General features: G+C 50.9%; 1 protein-coding gene across 1 annotated transcript in view; it reads left to right on the top strand.

The window, feature by feature from the left end:
* Positions 1-17,254, top strand: part of GALNS (galactosamine (N-acetyl)-6-sulfatase) — a 35,676-nt gene extending 18,422 nt beyond the window's left edge. Inside the window, exons 12-14 of the mRNA XM_020788232.3 lie at positions 6,723-6,844; positions 11,937-12,054; positions 15,578-17,254. Coding sequence (XP_020643891.3) covers positions 6,723-6,844; positions 11,937-12,054; positions 15,578-15,664 — 327 coding nt within the window. The 3' untranslated portion in view covers positions 15,665-17,254. The remainder of the gene's footprint in view (positions 1-6,722; positions 6,845-11,936; positions 12,055-15,577) is intronic.
* The last annotated feature ends 932 nt before the right edge of the window (positions 17,255-18,186 follow it).

The raw sequence follows: 18,186 nt of genomic DNA, 5'->3' as shown, positions 1-18,186 counted from the left end.
TGGTTTTCATCTGTGCAATTTCAAATTGTCATAGCACTCAGGGAGCAGATGGACGAGTTGTCTTGGACAGAAGGGGAGTTTAGTGGGATAGGGGGCCAGTGCTTGTAAATTAACATGGGAATCTAAGATGCCCTAGGATTTTGCAAATGTATTTATTTCTTGGGCCAAAACAGTAGATAATTCTTTGAGTTTAAACAACCAAGTGTCTTGAGCATCGTAAAAAAAGATTGGAAAACGCTATTTGATATAAGCTGTCATAGGCTGCAGCCTAGTTCATTAGATAGAGGCATGTGGCCGGTAGTTTTCCCTAATGGCTTATGCCACTTCAGTGTGCCACAAGGGTCTTTATTGTTCCTGCAGTGATAGGCCAACACAGCTTGTGTCTGGAAATTTCTTTAAGCAAATGCCGTAGAACCAACATCTTGAACTGCACAGAAGAATCCATGAGAGATCACCCAGGAACGGGAAGTTTGTAGGAAGCTGCAAGTCCAGTGAGCACACATCCCATGTTGCTTTCCCCTCTATGTCTGGACAAAGGCACTGCTGGGGGGCTTGGGGGTGTGTGTGTTCTGTCGGTGGTGCCTTTCCATCAGAAATGGGTATCATGGATGCATGTACTCCTAGGCAATCAGGCGGGTTTGTAGCAGACTTGCCCCCTGGATGCAGAGCTGACGGACACTGCTGGGTGTGCAGGAAATCAGCAGAGTGCCTCTAAGAAGCTGCTTTTAAGCAAGGATGCTTTTTCTAAGTGCAAGTCTGTAGAAGGATCACCGAGGAAGGGTTGAGGGTCGAGATGCCCATAAACGTGTTTATATTGGTCTTCTCTGTGGGTTGTTTCTTAGGTTTGCGTCTTTGTCTCATAATGGCTTTTATTTCTGGTGTGGCACATGGTGTGTGTAATATGCCTAAGACTTTTTTTTTCATTTTACACTGATACGGCTCATGATATGTTGCAGAAGTGTTTGCCAACATTCATGCTCTGCTTGCTTTACTCAGTTCTCAACATTTGTGGTTAGTTATTCTGGTAAAGGTAAAATGCCGTCCTTCCAGTCTGTTGGCATGTTGCGTATCTGATCGATCCCAGTTGTTATTTCTGGATGTGCCTTTGTCGCCCGTGTGGGTTTTGGGGCAGGTGCTGGGGAACAGAAGGGCGTTTCCACCTTCGTTAAGCGGCAGCGGTAGAGGAGGCTGCGTCTCAATAGTCCAGCTGTGATTTGGACTCAGGTTCAGAGGCTGAGAGGCCAGTGGCGGAGCCAGGTGCCCTGGACCTGACCCTCAGCCACCGTGGGGTCAGAGGCCCCAGGGCTCTCCAAATCTGAGAGACCAGCCTCGTCACCCTCCTGAGCCAGGTCTCAGCACTTGGGGAGACCCTCTGCGTTAGTGCCAGCAGCTTTCCCAGCAGGAGAGAAGCGCCAAGAGGCAGTGAAAGGCCAGTCCATGCCAGGCCTTCTTGCCAAGGAAAGGGGTAGAGCCTGGAGGAAGTCGCCATGGAGCCCCCCCCCCCATCCTTTTGAAGAGAGACACCCACACCCACCCCGTTCAGCTCAGGCCATCCCAGGAGCAAGGGGCCTGCTGGGAGCTGTCCTTGGTGCTGTGCATGCCAGTTGCCTGTTCCACTTCCATTTCGGAGGTTTCCCTGGGTCAGCCAAGACAGATGACCGCGAGCTCCATGGATGCCCAAGGTTTGATGGTTTGCAATGTTTTTATCTTGCCTTTCATTTGAGGCCAGCGAGGCGGCCTGTGTGATCCTCCCGGCCAGACCGATCGGGCTGCCAGAGAGCGCTTTATGCGCCTCTGAGTGAGGGTTTCAAGCCTCTGTTCTTCCCCAGTGGTAGCCCAACCTTCTCCCGGCTGCCCTTCTGCTCTCTTGACCAGGCCCAGGCATTTCCCTCCTCTTGGAAACAGAGGGGAGGTGAAAGCCCCTTCTCTCCTCCTCCCACTCCCCCCCATCAGTCGGCAGCCTCCTTCCTCAAAGCTTTTTGCCGCTGCTGCTCCCACGATGGCCTGGCCCTCCCGTCTGTGGGAAGGAGAGGTGATTTTCCAAGACCCTTTGCAGATTGTGGGTTAGACATTAACTTCAGCTTCTCTGTGGTGCTGTCAGCTACCTACCTTGTGAGCTGTAAGTGCTCCCCCTCCCCCTCTCTGGCTCTCTCCTTTTTTAATCAGAAAGGCCACGTTGTCTTTTTCAAAGATTTTGTGCTTCTCTTTAGACGAGGAGGCCTATCGTTTTCCTATCAAACGGCAAAGGGGCTTTCCATGCCTTGGTCCTTCTCTGAGGGTCCTTCTTATCTGTCATCTGCCGTGAGGCCATCGATCGCACCTTCTCTGCCAGGGGAGGGTCACGCAGCCAAGGGGAAGCTCACCAATAATGGCATTTGATTGTGGGCCTCTGAGCATGTGAGTTAGCCATTGATTGCTTCTGCTTGAGAGCTGATGGAGGCTTTCTTGATTCCTCCCCCCACCCAACCCCCCTCCACCTGACTGACTTTCCTCCCATCTCTTCCAGACTGTTAACCTGTGAGAAGGAATTTTTGCTCAACGGGGCTGAAACGGCCGCTGCTGAAAAAGAGCCATAGCAATAGAAACCTGAGCAGCCCTTTCAGGGCCTGGGGAGGGGAGGAAAGGCTTTTAATTCTGCATCGCGCACACCGAGGTTCTGGCTAGGAATCCTTGGTGCCAGAGAAATCGCCTGCCCCTGTCCGTCTTTTTTTTTGCAAGGTAATGGTGACCTGGGAGTTGGTAAAACACTGCTGACTGCATTTCCTCCCGTCTCCAGGGTCTTCTTGCAGACCTTGCTTCCTTGGCTGAAGACAATTTAGGGGGCAAGAAGGGCCTTATTCTACTCCCTGAAGCCTCCCGGAACAATGTTTTTTTCTTATAAAATGCGGCACAGGGTCCCTTTAAAAATCTTCCAATCCAAAAATAAACCCTACCCCCAAACGGAAAAAAAGGTAAAGGTTGTTGGAAAGGCCCCTTTTTCACATGGTAGGGCCTGGTGGGGGGGGGCAGAATGGTTCTCTGGACCCTAACCCAAAGTTGCCCCCACGGCTGGTGGTGAAAAGCCACAACTTGAGGAGTCCCAGGGCTTGGGAGTAACTCAAGTTGCAAGTTCTAGACTTGCATTTAAGAGAGACGTGCCTGCAGGATTCCATCTTGCCCAGGCCTTTTGGTCTTTACACCTAAGGGTTGCTCTCCTGGCAAAATCATCTTGCCGTGACCTTGCCATGGACTTCTAGGTCTACTCACCTGAGGAAGTGGGGTTTTTTTTTAATCCACAAAAGCTTGTGTATTGTATCATGAATTTTTTAGCGGTCTGTGAAAGTATCACCTATTTTTGCATATGCATTTTTATTTTGTATCAACTACACTGCAGTCTTGTACTTTAGTGCAAGCAAAGCAATAATTAGTCCCTCATCACTGTCCTAACAAGTTCCTCTCCTTTTTGCAACAAGGGTGCAGCAGGTTTACATTTCAAAAGTGAGGCAGTGAGTGGGTACAAAGTTGCTTTAAGGGTGAATAAATACAGCTTTCTGTTTGTTTTGTTTTAAAGTTGCTTTTAAAGGGTATTTTTAGAAGCATTCTCTCCAGAATTTTTCACGTTTATACCATCCTCTGATCAGTTGTCAGTTGTTGTTGTTGTTTTGAAAAGGGAAGACAAACAACAAAAAAAGTCTTTGGAAGCGTTAGTTTTTCAAGGGGATAAAAACACGTTGTAACAAATAAGGGTGACAAAATACTTTCCCCATATGTTAGTAACTTTCCAAGCTCCAGGGACCCCTCTGTCTTCTTACAAGCCCTCTTTCTTTGCAGTTTCCTTTCCTGGGAGGACTTTCCCTCCGCCGTTCTGCCTCCTGCCCTTCGGAGCAAAGAAGGCTCGGCAGCAGGACAGAAGGACCCGGTGGGGTTGGCATAGATCACAGTCATCTGTGATTCTTCTCGTTGGGTCAAAACGAGCTGGGATTGCACCCGGGTGATGGGTTGCCAGAGGCTATTTGTTAACACACTTGTGCACACAGCCACACACACACACACACACACACACACAGAGGGACGCAGGGTGTTCCCCCCCCACCTGGCAAAGTGCCATCTGGCAACCACCGGCTGTTCAGCTTCATGTTTATACCGGCCAAGCATCTGTAGCCCATTTGCTGGAGAAACTGATGCACGAGCAGGGCAGGCAGAGTGCAGAGCAGCCAAGGTTGTGGAAGTATGTCCAGGTCACAGACAACCATGGAAGAGCACCAGGCCTCCATTCCTCCTGTGTTTCTGGCTCCGTGGCAAGCAGGAAAGAGGGAGGTGGAGCGGGGAATCCTGTGGTTGATGCCCACGTCCCTTTGAATCCCTTTTGATCAACAGCATTTGGGTGGATCTTAATGTGTGTTATTGGGGTTCCTCTGCTAAGGATCTAGCCTAGCCTGTTTAATCTGGCACTCATCTTCAGAACACACTGATATCCCTGCTTTATCACGTGTTAATAAAATGAACTACAAGCTTGTTTATTTGGTGCTCAGAATGGTTGCAATTTTTGGACACTAACTCCCAGAATCCCTTAGCCAGTGGCCATGCAGGCTAGGGGATTCTGGGAGTTAGTCTCCAAAATCTCAGGCTTTCAGGAAGTAGCCATCCTCTCCCATTTTTAAAGTACAGTAGTCGATTAGATTCCTAGCCAGGCGAAATAGGCATGAGAAAAAAGGGGCCTGTTCACGCTACAGCCATGCTGGCCTGAGAGGCACCGGGGGGGGGGCAGCCCACAGGGTTTCAGAGAGAAAAGAGACCGGTTGCAGAAGGAGGAGCCCCTGAGTCACAGAGGTGCTGGACTTGGCAAGAAAGAAGCCGCCTCTCTGGCTCTTCCTGGGGGCATGATAGGGGTTTCTGTCTGGACTCTGGAGGGAGGGAAAGGCAGCCACCCAGAGACGTGGGTGGCTGCCCCAGGGCTCAACCGCTGGAAACCGCTACTCCATCTGCCCTCGCAGCTCCCACGTGAAAGTGACAGAGCCATTCCTAGGCACCTAGAAGCATTTTTTTCCTAATTCACCCTTGGTGATCCTTGGAGTGCCTGCGTACTTACAAGGGCTGCCTGGACAGGTGAAGCCAAGCTTGCTCTGCAAACAGAGCCCCAGCAGATACCCAGAGAACAGATCCATGCCTCAGACGGAAGATGTTTGCTCTAGAGGAGTGCTGCACCAATTAACAGGCTCTTAATTAAATAGCTCTTTTGATTTGCATCCAAATTACGACTTGGCTTTGATTTGCACTTGTCGCCCTCTTCCTTATAAAGAGATGCCTCCCAGTGCCCCTGGGTCCCAGGGCAAACCTGGCCGGGCCTCTCTGGTCTCTGGCCCTGGAAGGTGAAAAGGGTCAGTCCCTTCTGTATTCATTTAAAATCCATTATGGGCTGCCTGCTGCAGCTTATCAAGCACTTCTCTCTCTTTTTATTTTTCCAGCCACTGACTCAGGAATCTATAGCTGGGTGCAGGTAAATGGGATTTCATGGTCTTCTAACCTTCCTTACTTTATTGAAAAGCAGAATATTAACTGCTCCAGTGACCAGCCGGTCCATTAAAGACACAGAGGATATTTTTAGAAAATTGTTTGCCAATCAAATCCCCTCTAATGTCTGCCGAGAGTATTTCAGCACACTGCATGTTCTGTGTGCAAACAGTTGGACTGCACCCCCCCCCATCCGCCTGCCCCTTAAGTGGCTTTTTTTTTTGCCAGGCTGGCCTTCCTGTTCTGTGGGGTCAGGTGGAGAGAGGCTGACTGAGAACTCAGTGTGGAGAGCCTTGCTGTCAGATAAAAATGAACGCATGAGGAAGAACTGTAGAGATGAAGAGTTGGAAGGGATCCCAAAGGTCATCTAGTCTGACCCGCAGCCAATGCAGGGAACCTACAGCTAAAAGCTTCCCAGCCATCCAGTTTTTCTTGATAAAAGTCTCCTGCTGTTGCATCTGCACTCCTTGCCGTGGCTGGTCAAATGTCCACTGACAGGACAGGTCTCCTTAACTCCCCGCTTCTCCTTCCCCTACCCAATCCCCACTTAAACCATCCTTTCCAGCCAGTTAGATGTAGAGAGGCAACTGACGAAACAGCCTCTCCTCCTCCTAGTTAGTGTTTGGGCTCCAGCCTTTTTTCTTTTCTTTTTCCATTTCTTGTCTCTTTTCTTCTTTTTCTTTCTTTTTCTTTTCTTTTCTTTTTCTTTTCTTTCTTTCTTTCTTTCTTTCTTTCTTTCTTTCTTTCTTTCTTTCTTTCTTTCTTTCTTTCTTTCTTTCTTTTTCTTTTTTTGGTTGGGTCTCTCAGAGTTGGTTGTTCCATGTTCCTGATTCCAGCCATGTCCGTATAAATAACAGAAGGCAGCCGATTCCTTCAGAAGGAAAACGAGGCATACGGAATGGCTCTAGAAGAGAGGTTCAGGTCATGATTTGGTAATAGAGAAAAATGACTGCACGGAGGCCTTTTGAAACCATTAGAGTTAATGTAGTAAAACGTGACAACCTTATGAACATTTGGGCCAGTGTTAATTTGCCTTCAGCTTTCCCGGTTAAGTCATTAGGGCCAGGCTTTTCTGCCTTAATGAGAGCTGAGACTGATGAAGATTCAAGCAAGAGCTCTCTGGCCTCTTTGTATGGCCCAGGGACTGTTTTTGCTTGCCTGGCTGCCTGCCTGCCACCCGCCCTTTCTTTGGCTCTTGGGACTGACTCTTTTCCTCTTCTCTTTTGATGCAGGGCATTGACTTCTGCCCAGGACAGAATGTTTCTGGCGTGACAACCCACAACCAAGAGGAACACTCCAAACTTCCCCTGCTGTTCCACCTGGGGAGGGACCCCGGAGAGAAGTTTCCCATCAGGTGAGGAAAGCAGGTGCTCGGAAACGCAAGGGATCTTTGGGGCGCCAGAAGGCAACAAAACATGCCTTCAAACTGGTTTGCCTCCTCTTTGTGGGAGAAGGGGGCATCACAGTTTTGAGCATCGTAGATCTGTTCCTTCGTAATGAACAGAGCAGATCATGCTAGGTCAGAGGAATGGGTAGTCTGGTCCATGAGACGTTCCTGAAGGAAATGGGCATGTTCTGTAAGAAGCCAGCCTCAAAGAGGGGTCCATCCTTTAGTTCTCTGATTGCGATCTGCATTCACTTAGAAGTTGATCCTCAGCTCTGTGGCCTTCTCAGAGGGATCTCTGTGAGCCCCTAATGCTTGGCTACGGAGTTCACCTGAGATGGGTTTGTGCATTCCTTCAATTTGACTCAGTGGCTTTAGTTTTTATTCCTCTGTTTTTTCTTTCTGCCTCTCTCCTCATTCACAGCCACAGTGACCTGAAGGAAGGGCATTTTCCAGTTTTGTTTGTGAATTACTTCATTGATTTACCTTGCAATTAGTTTGTGGGTAGTTTATGTCTGGTTGAAACCTTCCTTGCTTGGCATTGAGAGGGGAGGATAGCTGAAAGGGCTGCCCACGTAGCCCAGATTTTATTCCTCCCCAGCCTTCCTTGTGCTGACGGCTGAATACTGAAGTGCAAGTGTTGTGGTTGGGCTTGGTTTGGTTTAATTCGGGTTCCTGGGGGGGAGGGGAGCTGCCCGTGTGCTCCTGATACCTGGATCCAGGTGTCCTCTCTCCCTCCCTCGGGCTCACACCCCACACCACCCCGTGCTATTTCGAGGGTCTCGCTTCCCTTTCGACACTGAGCCCTGTGCCCATGATTTCCACCCCAGCCATTTCTCATCTGGCTCCTTTGTTTCCTGAACACACACAAGCTGTTGCCTTGATTGAATTTCAGGGTAACATGATGACACGGTCATGGTAAGCAGCCGTGTTTTTAATAGGACAGCCCTAATAGAAAGACGCTGTTTTGTTTTGTTTTTTTAAGCTAACGAAACTTCATTTCTGAAGCTTTCTAGTTTTCTATCCCTCCCCACCTCTCGTCACATTGGATGCTTCCTGGAAAGTGGGCTTCCTCTTCTACACTGTAATTAAATTATCCTCACTGGTGGGGGTGTTGCTGGTGCTGTGGGTGCTGCGGCCTTTGATTTAGCCTAATTACGCCCCTTGGCAGCCTGCCCGTGGGGAGCCCCCATTAGTGCTTCTCAGAGGGAGAGCAAGTGTTTCTTGGCCCAGAGGTCATTCCAGCAGGATCCGTGTGAACCCCGCCGTCTTGCCTCTCAGAAATTGTGCCCACCAGACAGAGGCAGGAAACCCCCATTCAGGTAGATGGTTCTCTCTCCACACTTATCTGTCTACTGAAAGTATACCAAAGAAAATAAAATAAACCCCAGCCAGATCAGCCTGTGTGTGTCCCGGCTTCAACCAGCAGTGAAGGATCTTGCAGATGAACCTTGGATGGAATCCAGCCTTGGGCGTTTTTAATTCCACGCTTAGGCTCAACATCCCGGATGGCACTGACTCCCCCTTAGGATCCTCACTGGTCCCCATGGCTTTCAGTGGAACTGAATCATGACGTGCTAAGGCACACAACAGCCCAGGACCTCAACGTTCCTAGAAGCGGTGGTGTCGGGTTCTGTTTCTTACATTGACGGCCGTTTCCTGGAGCAGCCCAAGACAGTTGATTTGTTTTAAAGACCCATATGTTTATTATGCGCGGTCGTTTTGTGGGGTGTCACGGGGTGAGGGGGAGGCAGGCGGAATGAGAATCTAAAAACTGCAGTGGAACCAGATACGTCCGTTTAATTTGCAATGATGCCATGAAAGGGGAAAGAGCCCAGGCAAATGCGAAGATCTCTGCTGGCTCCCAAAAGACTTCCAATGTTTTTCACGCCAGGTGGGCTTACCTGGGAGGAGCCTCCCATGAAGCATCCTTCTGCCGGTCCCCACATACCTGCTGTCAGAGAGAGGATGCTCCCATTGAGCCACTGAGTGCGTGGACTGTCCCATCGGGCAGAAGACCATTCTTGGGATACTCAAGCCCCAACTGTACTAGGTGGCTGTGGTGGCAGCGGTGGTGGTGTGAGGGTGGCAGGGACTGCCCCCTGCACGCGCCCTCCTTCATCAAAGCTGTGGAATCTGAAAGGTCCAAGCTGTTTCCTCATCCCCTCGATCCTCCAGCGTAGGCTGGGCAAGGTGGTTCTGAAAAGCAGTCTGAACCAGAATAGACAGAGAGGGTGATGCAGCGGTGTCTTCATCATGCCCACTCCTGTTGTGGCACATCCAACGGATTGTTTTGGACAGGGAGGGGGCAGTCGTTTTGTCCAGCAAAGCCCCCTCTGTTTTCAGGTCCTGCATCGCTTGCTTTGTTTCTCCTGAAGTCAGGGGACAAACGGTGAGAGCCACCCAGCAGACTGGAAGGGCTGCCTCTCCTGAGAGTTCCCTTTTGTGTCTCTAGATGTAGATTGAGGGGGGTCCAGACAGATAGATGCATAAATACAGATGTAAGACGTGTTAGTCTTGTGGTGCTCTAAAGACTTAATAGATTTTATTTGGCGGGAGCTTCTGTGCATTTCAGGGGCATGAAAGCCTGGAATCCACGTAAGCGTAGGTCAAGTTGTTTTAGATGCAGAGAGAGGCCTAGGTAGAGAAGCCCCTAACACACACACACACACACACAGAGGGACCGAAGTCTATGGAGCGACGTGTTGTGTGAAAGGTGCAGTGCTTCACGGCTGGTATTCTCACTGCTCAGGAGGATTGATCCTTTCATGGGGCTGGAAAGGGAGGGAGGACCTCAAGGTTAAGATGGCAAGCGCCAAGGGTGGGAGCAGTCTCTCCCCAGCCCCAGCCTCCTCCTCGCTTCCTCTTCCCTAAGCCTCCCACCCCCACCCCAGCGTTGGGGCAGGCCTTCCTTCCGCCTCGGCCACGGCAGGGTGAACCACGGCTCGAAGTGGGAGGGGGGCCAAGGACAGATTGCAGGAGCACAATTCCACCAAATGAACTAAACCCACGCCGCACCTGGGCCTGGGCCTTCGCGCATCCAATCCAGGCCTGATTGGCTCTCCCGGGACTTCCCGGAGGTAAAGTGTCAATTAGTGTAATGACCTGGACTCTGTCCACGCTGCTCCTTCATCCCAAGCATGGAATAATTCTGCGGTCACAGGGGGAAACTCTCCGCGCCAACTCCTCACAACACCACCTGCTCACCCCCCTGGTGCTCTCTCTCTCTCTCTCTCCCCCCCCCTTCCCATTCTTATACTGCAATTCCCACTCACCCCTCAGTAGGATTGAAGAGACGGAATACAAATTTCGGGTGGCCCGGGGGCAGAGCAAGCTGTCAGTTTTCTGAGACAATAGGCATTCAAGACACCTGTACAGACATAGCACCCGCGTGAAAATTGCGCCTGTGTCAGGGCGTTAGTTTGCTCACCGGTTCTGCCCTCAGATGAAACGGAGGTGGCTGCTAGGCTGCCTGCTCTGCCGAGCTGGTGTTGGGATTCCTGCATCCTTGTCCTTTGTATGAGAAGGTGCTGTGCAGCTTCGGGGCTGGCTACTGTTGATGGAGACGGTGGTTGCAGGAGCAAGCGCTCTGCCTTTCTCTGGGATATGGGGGTGCGGGGCAGGCCGGGGCATCGCTCAGTGGCACAGCGCCACGGATTCTGTCTTCTCTGGACAGGGGTCCAGAACATCAATAAATAAGAACATGGCTGCTGGTGATTCTCTGAGGTTGTAGTTCCCCCAGAAGTGACTTCTCTGAGGTTTGCAAGGGGTCACCTTGGGCGACGGTGCTGTTCCCCAGGCTGCAACAAGTTAGGCGGAAGATGCTCCCAGACCACTTAACCGTCCATCCCTCATTGCTCCTCCTCCTTCCAGATCGTGTTCTGGGCTGGGCTTGGATCGAGCCCACCCTCGGGCTTGGTCACTCACAACACACATTCTCTCGTTGGAAGGCTGCCAGGGAGATAAATGGTATTTAGAGGACTTACTGGAAACGGTTGGCATGTTCTGGATTTGGGAGGTGATTGATCTTGGAGAGGGAAGCACATCAAGAGCCCTGGGGGGGGGGCAGGGGAGGGAGGGGGCAGCATCCAGCTTGGACCCTGCGCACAGTGGAGAGGGTCCAGGGCAAGGCCTGAGTGGTCTTGTTCCCATTTTATCTGCAAGCAATCTGCTGTTCTTTGTTTCTTAAGTGACTCTTAATATGATGGCAAAATGAGATCACTGGGTATTAATCCTCCATTTAAGAATACTTGAAGTAATACCAGACTGAAAGGGAACGTTAAGCCACTTAAACAAATACCTGCTGAAGTTTGTAATCCTGACAAGAGTAAAAGGTGGCTTGTCAGGGGGCTGATGGGAAGGGTTTGAGACCGGGGTTCGAAGCACTAGCCAGGAATTGGGCTTCTGAAAGAGTCTTTTCTGTTGAGCGTTTCTGTCCTCTGCTCCTTCTGTTTGGGTAGAGTCGACCGTGGTGAAAGGCAGGCCTGTTTAAATAGATCCAGTCACATAAGAAGCATTTTGCGATCTGGAGTCCTCTGGAGACTTTGGATTATAGCTTTTGGCATCCCCGGCCGTTGGCTGGACCCTGGGATGACCCTGTTGGACCAGAGTCACAAAAGTGGCTCAGACATGGAGCCAATTTTTCTGCTGACATCCAGTGGCCAGACATAGACAAGATCCTGGTCTGTCCACTTGCCATGCTCATCCTGAGCCCTCAAAAGGTTCAGCAGTTGCTCCTTCTCTGCAGGTACCACTCCCTGGGGCTGTCGTGTAAGTAACCCATCTCAAGCTGTAGCACAGGGCTGGGTCATCTGCTTTGTATGCAGATTCAGTCCCTGGTGTCTCCAGTTAAAAACGACTCATTAGCAGGGGATGGAAAAGACCTTTTCGTTTGCCAGAGCTTGGAGAGTTCCAGCCGCCTACAACAAACAACCTTGGGTTTGATAGCTCAACAGTGTAAGATGACTTCCTAGGCCCTCCCAGCCACCGCCAGGGCATATACATTAACATGCCGAGCACTGACATCTCTATAACAGCTGCTCTCCCTTTTCTGGCATTCCAGCTTTTCAAGCGATGAATACCAAGAAGTGATGGGAAGAATCTCGCCCATCGTCAAGCAGCACCAGGAGACGCTGATTCCGGGGCAGCCTCAGCTCAATGTCTGTGACAAGGCGGTCATGGTAAGGGAAGGGGAATGGAAGCCACACCTTCAAACCCTTGGCCTCCCTTGCATTTCACAGCATTTAAACATCACTCTTTCTGTTAAGAGATGCTGGGAAGGAGGAGAAAGCCCCCTCTTTCCCTTGAAGGAGGGAGAGCTTAAAATCGAGTTTTTGCTGATGGGCAGATGAATCAGGAAAACGGCTGCAAGCTTCCTTCCTTCTACGGCCTTTCCTCAGGGGAGCCGGGCAGGTTTTTCTTTTGCACTGTCCCAAGTTCTCCTTCTCTGCAGGAGGGTGGCAGAGAGCAGTTCAGGAAACTGAAAGGGAGCCCATCCAGCGTCTCGTCATCAGCTGAGACCAATCCATTCCAACCACTAGCTCATTGTTATTCAGTTGCCGCCACAAGACTGAGAAACTTGCTGCCACTTCAATATGTCGAATTGAAAACGCAGCAAGTTTTAAGTGGGAGCCCTGGGGCCTGTGTGAATGGCACAGATTTCTAGCATGGAAGGGTCACATAGAAAAGAATCAGGGTAGCCGTTCTGTCCCCGGGAACTTGCCTGTCGGTGCTGAGGTTGCAAGTGGAGCCTGGAATTTTCCGTTAGTAAAGGAAAGACCTCTGTGTTGCAAGGTGCATATTTGTTGTGGGAGAATCCAGAGGACTCTAGTTTAGACACTCAGAACTGGGGTGCTAGGATCCTTGTTAGTTAAACCACTCCCATAGCAGAGACCACGACACGGGCAGCCTGGCATTCTTTCCTCTCATTCCAAGATGTATCCAGAAATTGAATGCACGAGTGGGCGTCCCGTGTGCAGAAATGGCCGGTCTCTACAGGGGCAACAGCAAGCAGAGAGCTCTTGCGTTTTAACTCCAGCAGAGCTTTCCACTCTACTGGATCTTGGTGTTCAGCGTTACCTTCTGAGGCAAAATGAGGTTTCCTTCTTCCATCTGAGTAGGAAAAAAAACACACGCTCTGCCCCACTTCCCCTTTTGCACCTTGGAAATGAAACATAAAATTCAAAAAGCTCTTTTATGGGTCCCTCAGACGGTCGTAAGAGGCAAGAGCTGAGCCGCTGCCTCTCCCTGTCATCAGAAGGCCGTCACTGCCGCCTGGCGTTGGACGTGCAGAAGGCCAAGTCTCCGCAGCCGCCTCTTTGGCCATTGCAAAGCCTCTTTCTTCCCCCACAGGGCTCTCAGGCTGAACAAAGCAGTTAAAAATAACACGAGAGCAGCACTGTGTGGGCAAGAGTGACCTTTAATATCTGACAGGTTGAGTCTCCCATGGATGGGTGGGCTTGGAGTGAGGGGGGGGAGAGAGGGAGGGAGGGAGAGAAGCCAAAGGGGGGGAGAGGTGGTCTGCTTAGTTACACTGGGAAGGAAGGGATGGGCGATGTCCCAGGAGGGCGCAAGGTGCTGTACAGGACACAGAGACAAGACACACTCCCCTGCCCTGGCGGGGGGGGGAGGGGAGGGGGAATGCTGTCTTCAGCAGATGAAAAGGATAAGAACGCCCCTGTAATAGGAATGGCATGGATCCCCAAAGGAGCAGTGGGGAGAGGAATGAAAGGTGGGGCTAGTCAGAGGGAGCTGGGAGAGTATAGCCCACTCGAGGCGCTCATCGGCTCATCTTACTTGGCCACCGGTATCAACTGGGTTCAGACCACCACGTGCAAAATGCCAGTCACAGAACCCGGCTAGCCAACTTTGCTTCCTTGGTCGCTGTTCTGCATACAAGAATTCAAATACGGTACTGCCCTTTCTATTTTATTTTCTTTCTGTTCCTTCTTTCTCCCCATATAGGACCTAAGACTACTTGCAAAATTGTTAAAAACAGATTAGGCTAAAAACTGCAGCAGGATGTGTACGGTCAGGGTCAGAGGGTCAAAGGCTGGATGACAGAGGCTGGGTGACAAGAGCTTCCTCTGGGGTGTCTCCAATGAATGCTATTCTTCCGTTTCTGGGTCTGACTGGTCACCTTGCCTGGCCTCCGGAGGGGATTTCTGTTGTGGAGCCGGGGCACAGAGTTCTCCTCCTTCCTGACATTGGCTCTCCTCTACAAAACTGGAGCATGGCTGGACGATTCCAGCTAACCGTAGAGGCTCACTTCCCCTCCTCGGTGTCGCCATGCAAATGCCTTCTAATCCATCAATTGGCGGGCTAATCCATCAAGCTGCTCTTTAAAACACAAATGTTCTTATCTGCCTCACCCTTGGCCTTCCCAGACGGCTGTCTTCTCCCGAGCTCCGTTGGGTAATCTCCACAAATATGTCTGTGCAAAATAATTATGGAGTCTTTCAAAGTTGAGGGCTGTTTCTTTCTTCCTGTCAGCTTTACAAAGATTTTGCTCACTTATCATGAGACCAGAAGAGGGAACAAGAGAGACAGCCCTGGGATGTGGAGGTGCTGGGAGAGAGAGAGAGAGAGAGACGCAGCTGACGCCTGGCCCGGTGGCTGGGTCTGTCTGTCTGTCCGGGATCCTTTGCCGTTTTTAACCATACAGTGGTTAGGGTAGCCTGACCGGTGGCAGCTATTCTTGACCATCCCTTTCTCCTGATAGAAATAAGTTGTTGATAATAATAACCTTGGGGGGAAACCGTGCAGCACACTGGCAATATAATGGAATACGATCAGCAGAAGGAAGAAAGGTAACCAGAAGGCTGAAGCTCTAGGCCCTGGTTTCCCCTATAATCACGTGTGTGCTTTGCCTGGTGGTTTGGGAAGCCAAGGTGCATTATGTTCTAGCCAGTGACATGGGCATTATGGTCTTACCTGTCTTTACCTAGCCAGGTGTGATAGCTCCTGATAGATGGGAATTTGAGGCATCCATTCCAGCTGAGCCATCAAGTGGCTTCTTCCCTGTGCTTAATCGCTCGCTCAGGAAATCTGCCGTAGCCTGTAGTAAGAAAGCCTCTGCCCCTTTCCCGTCAGTCCTCTTCTTACCTAGGTAGTTCATGAACCACACCTGATATATCCCCAGGAGATAACATGCCATCGTTCCTGGGAGTCCCCGGTTCAGATCTTTCCAGGGCGACACCTGTTGGCTTTAGGTAGGCTCCTGTAGCTCAGCCACCCCAGATAATAATGCTTCCATTATGAAGCTATTGTAAGATTATTCATGTGCAGCACCTTGAAGAAGCAAAGCAGTTATTCGTTATCCTCTTTCCAGAAGAGTAGCTACTGTAGTCTGTCACAGTACACAGAACAAGGACCTAAATCCATTTGCTAGTTCCAGCTAGAGTAGACTCATGGTGGCCAGAAAGTTATAGGGCAGGTTGTTCTGAGAGTTTTCGTTCACGGACGCCACATGTTCTGCCTCCGGAGTCAGTTCCTGGCACCTCTAGGGGAAAGGCTCTTTGGGTAAGATGCCCGAGGCCTTGGAAAGCAGTGCTGGCTGGAGGAGGCGGTCATGGGACGTGGTCTGGCTGGACCCTTGGCAGCTTCCTGTGCTGCATCTCAGTTTCAGAGTGATTTGGAACAAATAATGCAAGGCTGACCAGAACTCTCTCTCTCTCTCTCGTTTTCTCTCCCCTTTTGTAACAGAACTGGGCTCCTCCGGGTTGTGAGAAGATCGGGAAGTGTTTGAAACCTCCCCAGCCTGACCCAAAGAAATGCTTTTGGCCTCACTGAGCATCTCGCCCCCAACCCACACGGGCCCTCCTGCTGCTGCTGCTGCTGCCAAGCTGCTGCCGTCCTTTGGCCAGCGAAGTGGCTCTTGCTGATGATCTTTGGTCCAGAGAGAAAGCTCTGTCGGAAGGAAGTGCCCAAAGAACTGCTTTTGTCCAGGTCCCAGTTGATTTAAACCAAATTGACTGAAATCATGATTTAAATTCTAATTATTTTTTTGATGATTTAAAACAAATTATTTTTAAAAAAATTTAAATTATGATTTAAGCCGTAATTTAAATCAGTTTGCTTTTTTAAAAACGAAATAATTGATTTTTATCCCCCCTGCATTTGTCTGCAGGGTCTTCTCAGGGTTGTAGCAATAATCTTTTTGAATTCAGACTCTCAGGAAGTGACGTATTTTCAGCTGTGGAGGCCGGGGGGCCTTTTTGAACTCTTCTCCTCCCCACAAATGCATTCAGAGATGGAGTTGTTCCTGTCCCATCATCCTGTCTCATGTGGGGTGCTTTGAGGAAACCACCATGAACTGGATGTGCTGAGAGATTTGTCCTGGGGCTCGAGAGTCTCCTGGATGGAGGTGATGAGGCAGAACTTCCTGGTGCCGTTTAGGAAGGCGAGGTCTTGAGGCCAGAGTTCAGCAGCTCCAAAGCAGGTACACTGTTGCTTAAATATGGAGAAAGTCGACGTGGTGCCCCAACAGTGCGTGCACAGCCATGGGCCTTGTTTCAAGAGCCCTCTGTTCGCAATCGGCTCAGGCCTCTGGTGAGGGCATCCTGGCCTTCTCCTGGCAATCTAAGGGGACGTATCAGGGAGGACAACAGAGAAAGTTAGTTCAAAAAGAGAAGGGGTAGCCCTAGCCATGTCCGGTTCTTGTACTGCACTGCACCGACGGTGGCGGCCACTCTCATTCCTTCTCAGACCTCATCTGTCCCTCCCTGTATGGCATCTCGGCCAGTGATTTGGGGTGAGGATTTGCACCCGGCGTGTGTGCTGTCCATCATGTCAGAGCACATGGGATGGAGGTGAGACCTCGCCAGAGCCATTAGCTGAGATAGCTCAGTGATTGTTCCACGGTCGGAGGCCGTCTGTCCGTGGAGGTGTTCAGGGAAGACACCCCGGAGGAGGGCCCTTGCTTTTGTGGCCGGCCCTCGTTGGCCTCCCTGAAGCTGCCGGCTGGCCACGGGTGGAAGCAGGATGCTGGGTCAAGGAGGCGATTCTTTGACCCTAAGAACAGCCCCCATCGCTCAGCTCTCTTAGCTGCACCCGGGCTGAAAGGAGCCCAAGGGTTCATATCTGTGGAGTGCCAAACGTTACCGTGAAGGAGCAGGGCGGGCTTGGGGATGAAAATTCTTTGGACTACACTTGGGGGCTGGGGGATGATGCAGGGCTCCAGTCTGGAGTTGTCGTCCAAAAAGGACATCCTTCCAAGCTCTGAGAGGGAGTGACTTGCTTTTTGTACCCGTGGTGCGTGCGTGTGTGCATGCGTGCATGTGTGTCGAAATAACCATGGCATTCTTTTGTACAATTCTTCTGTATTTGGCTTTTTACTTCTGTCAGCTTTGTAATTAAACGGTGTTGTGCAGTTTTAAGCAATGAAGGCCAAGACCGTTGTGGATCCACACATCCTTTGCCTCCTTTTCTGGAGTTCTCTGTTCCCTCAGGAAGACACACGTTGAGTCCACGTCACCTGCGACTCGAGTCCCTGTTCTGGCCAACGATCACCCTTCACAACAGAAGTGGGGTTTTTTTTGCCCTCTACTTCATGGTGGCCTTGTCCTGCAAAAAGGCTCCCCATGGAGTGGGGTAGGATGATGCTTGAGTGGAGAGCCTCGCTTCCACCTGCTGTTGCCATCCTTTCCTGTCCTCGAGGGCAGACCTCTTGAAAAGCCCCTGCGCTCCAGCGGAAAGCCCTGCACTGGGTCCGTGTTTGTTTTCTCCAGTTGCTAAGGCCCGGCCAGCCTGGGACAGCTGTTGGGGGGGGTGGGGGGGGAGGATTTTTCTGGTGGTGGAGAAGGAGATAATCTCTGCCTTTGGGGGGAAAAAAATCCTAGTCTTAACAGGGACAGCTGTGAAAATAACCCGCCTGGCGACCTTCTGCCTCGTCGTTTTTCCATGCTGTCCACCTTGCCTAGGAAAGAACTTTCTACGAAACTCAAATCCTCTTGAGGCAGGTGACCTTTTCCATTTGCCTGTGGTTCAAAAATATCCACCAAAAGAAAACACACTGCTCCTTGGAGCAAAGATGTTGGAAGCGAGGGAAACAGGACCTCCTCCTGGGACTTCTGCCCTGTCGGGGCGGCACCACAGGTGTGGAAAGAGTTGTCGCTCAGGGGAAGAGCCCCCCCCCGTCTTGCCTGCCAAAGCGCCCCCCCCATCCCATCCCCAAGACCTCCAGCTTGGGATGGGAACGAAGCCACCTTGGAAAGGCCCTGCCTCCGGCCAGAACTCGCACCATGGGCCCAGAACCAGACGCTTATCAATCCAGGGCACCTGCCTACCGAGAGGCGCCTGGAACTTGGGGAAGT

The sequence above is a fragment of the Pogona vitticeps genome, chromosome 10 (genome assembly GCF_051106095.1).
Source record: "Pogona vitticeps strain Pit_001003342236 chromosome 10, PviZW2.1, whole genome shotgun sequence".
In the NCBI taxonomy this organism is placed as follows: Eukaryota; Metazoa; Chordata; class Lepidosauria; order Squamata; family Agamidae; genus Pogona; species Pogona vitticeps.
Note: the sequence above shows the minus strand (reverse complement) of the source record. Positions and strands in the feature narration are given on the sequence as shown.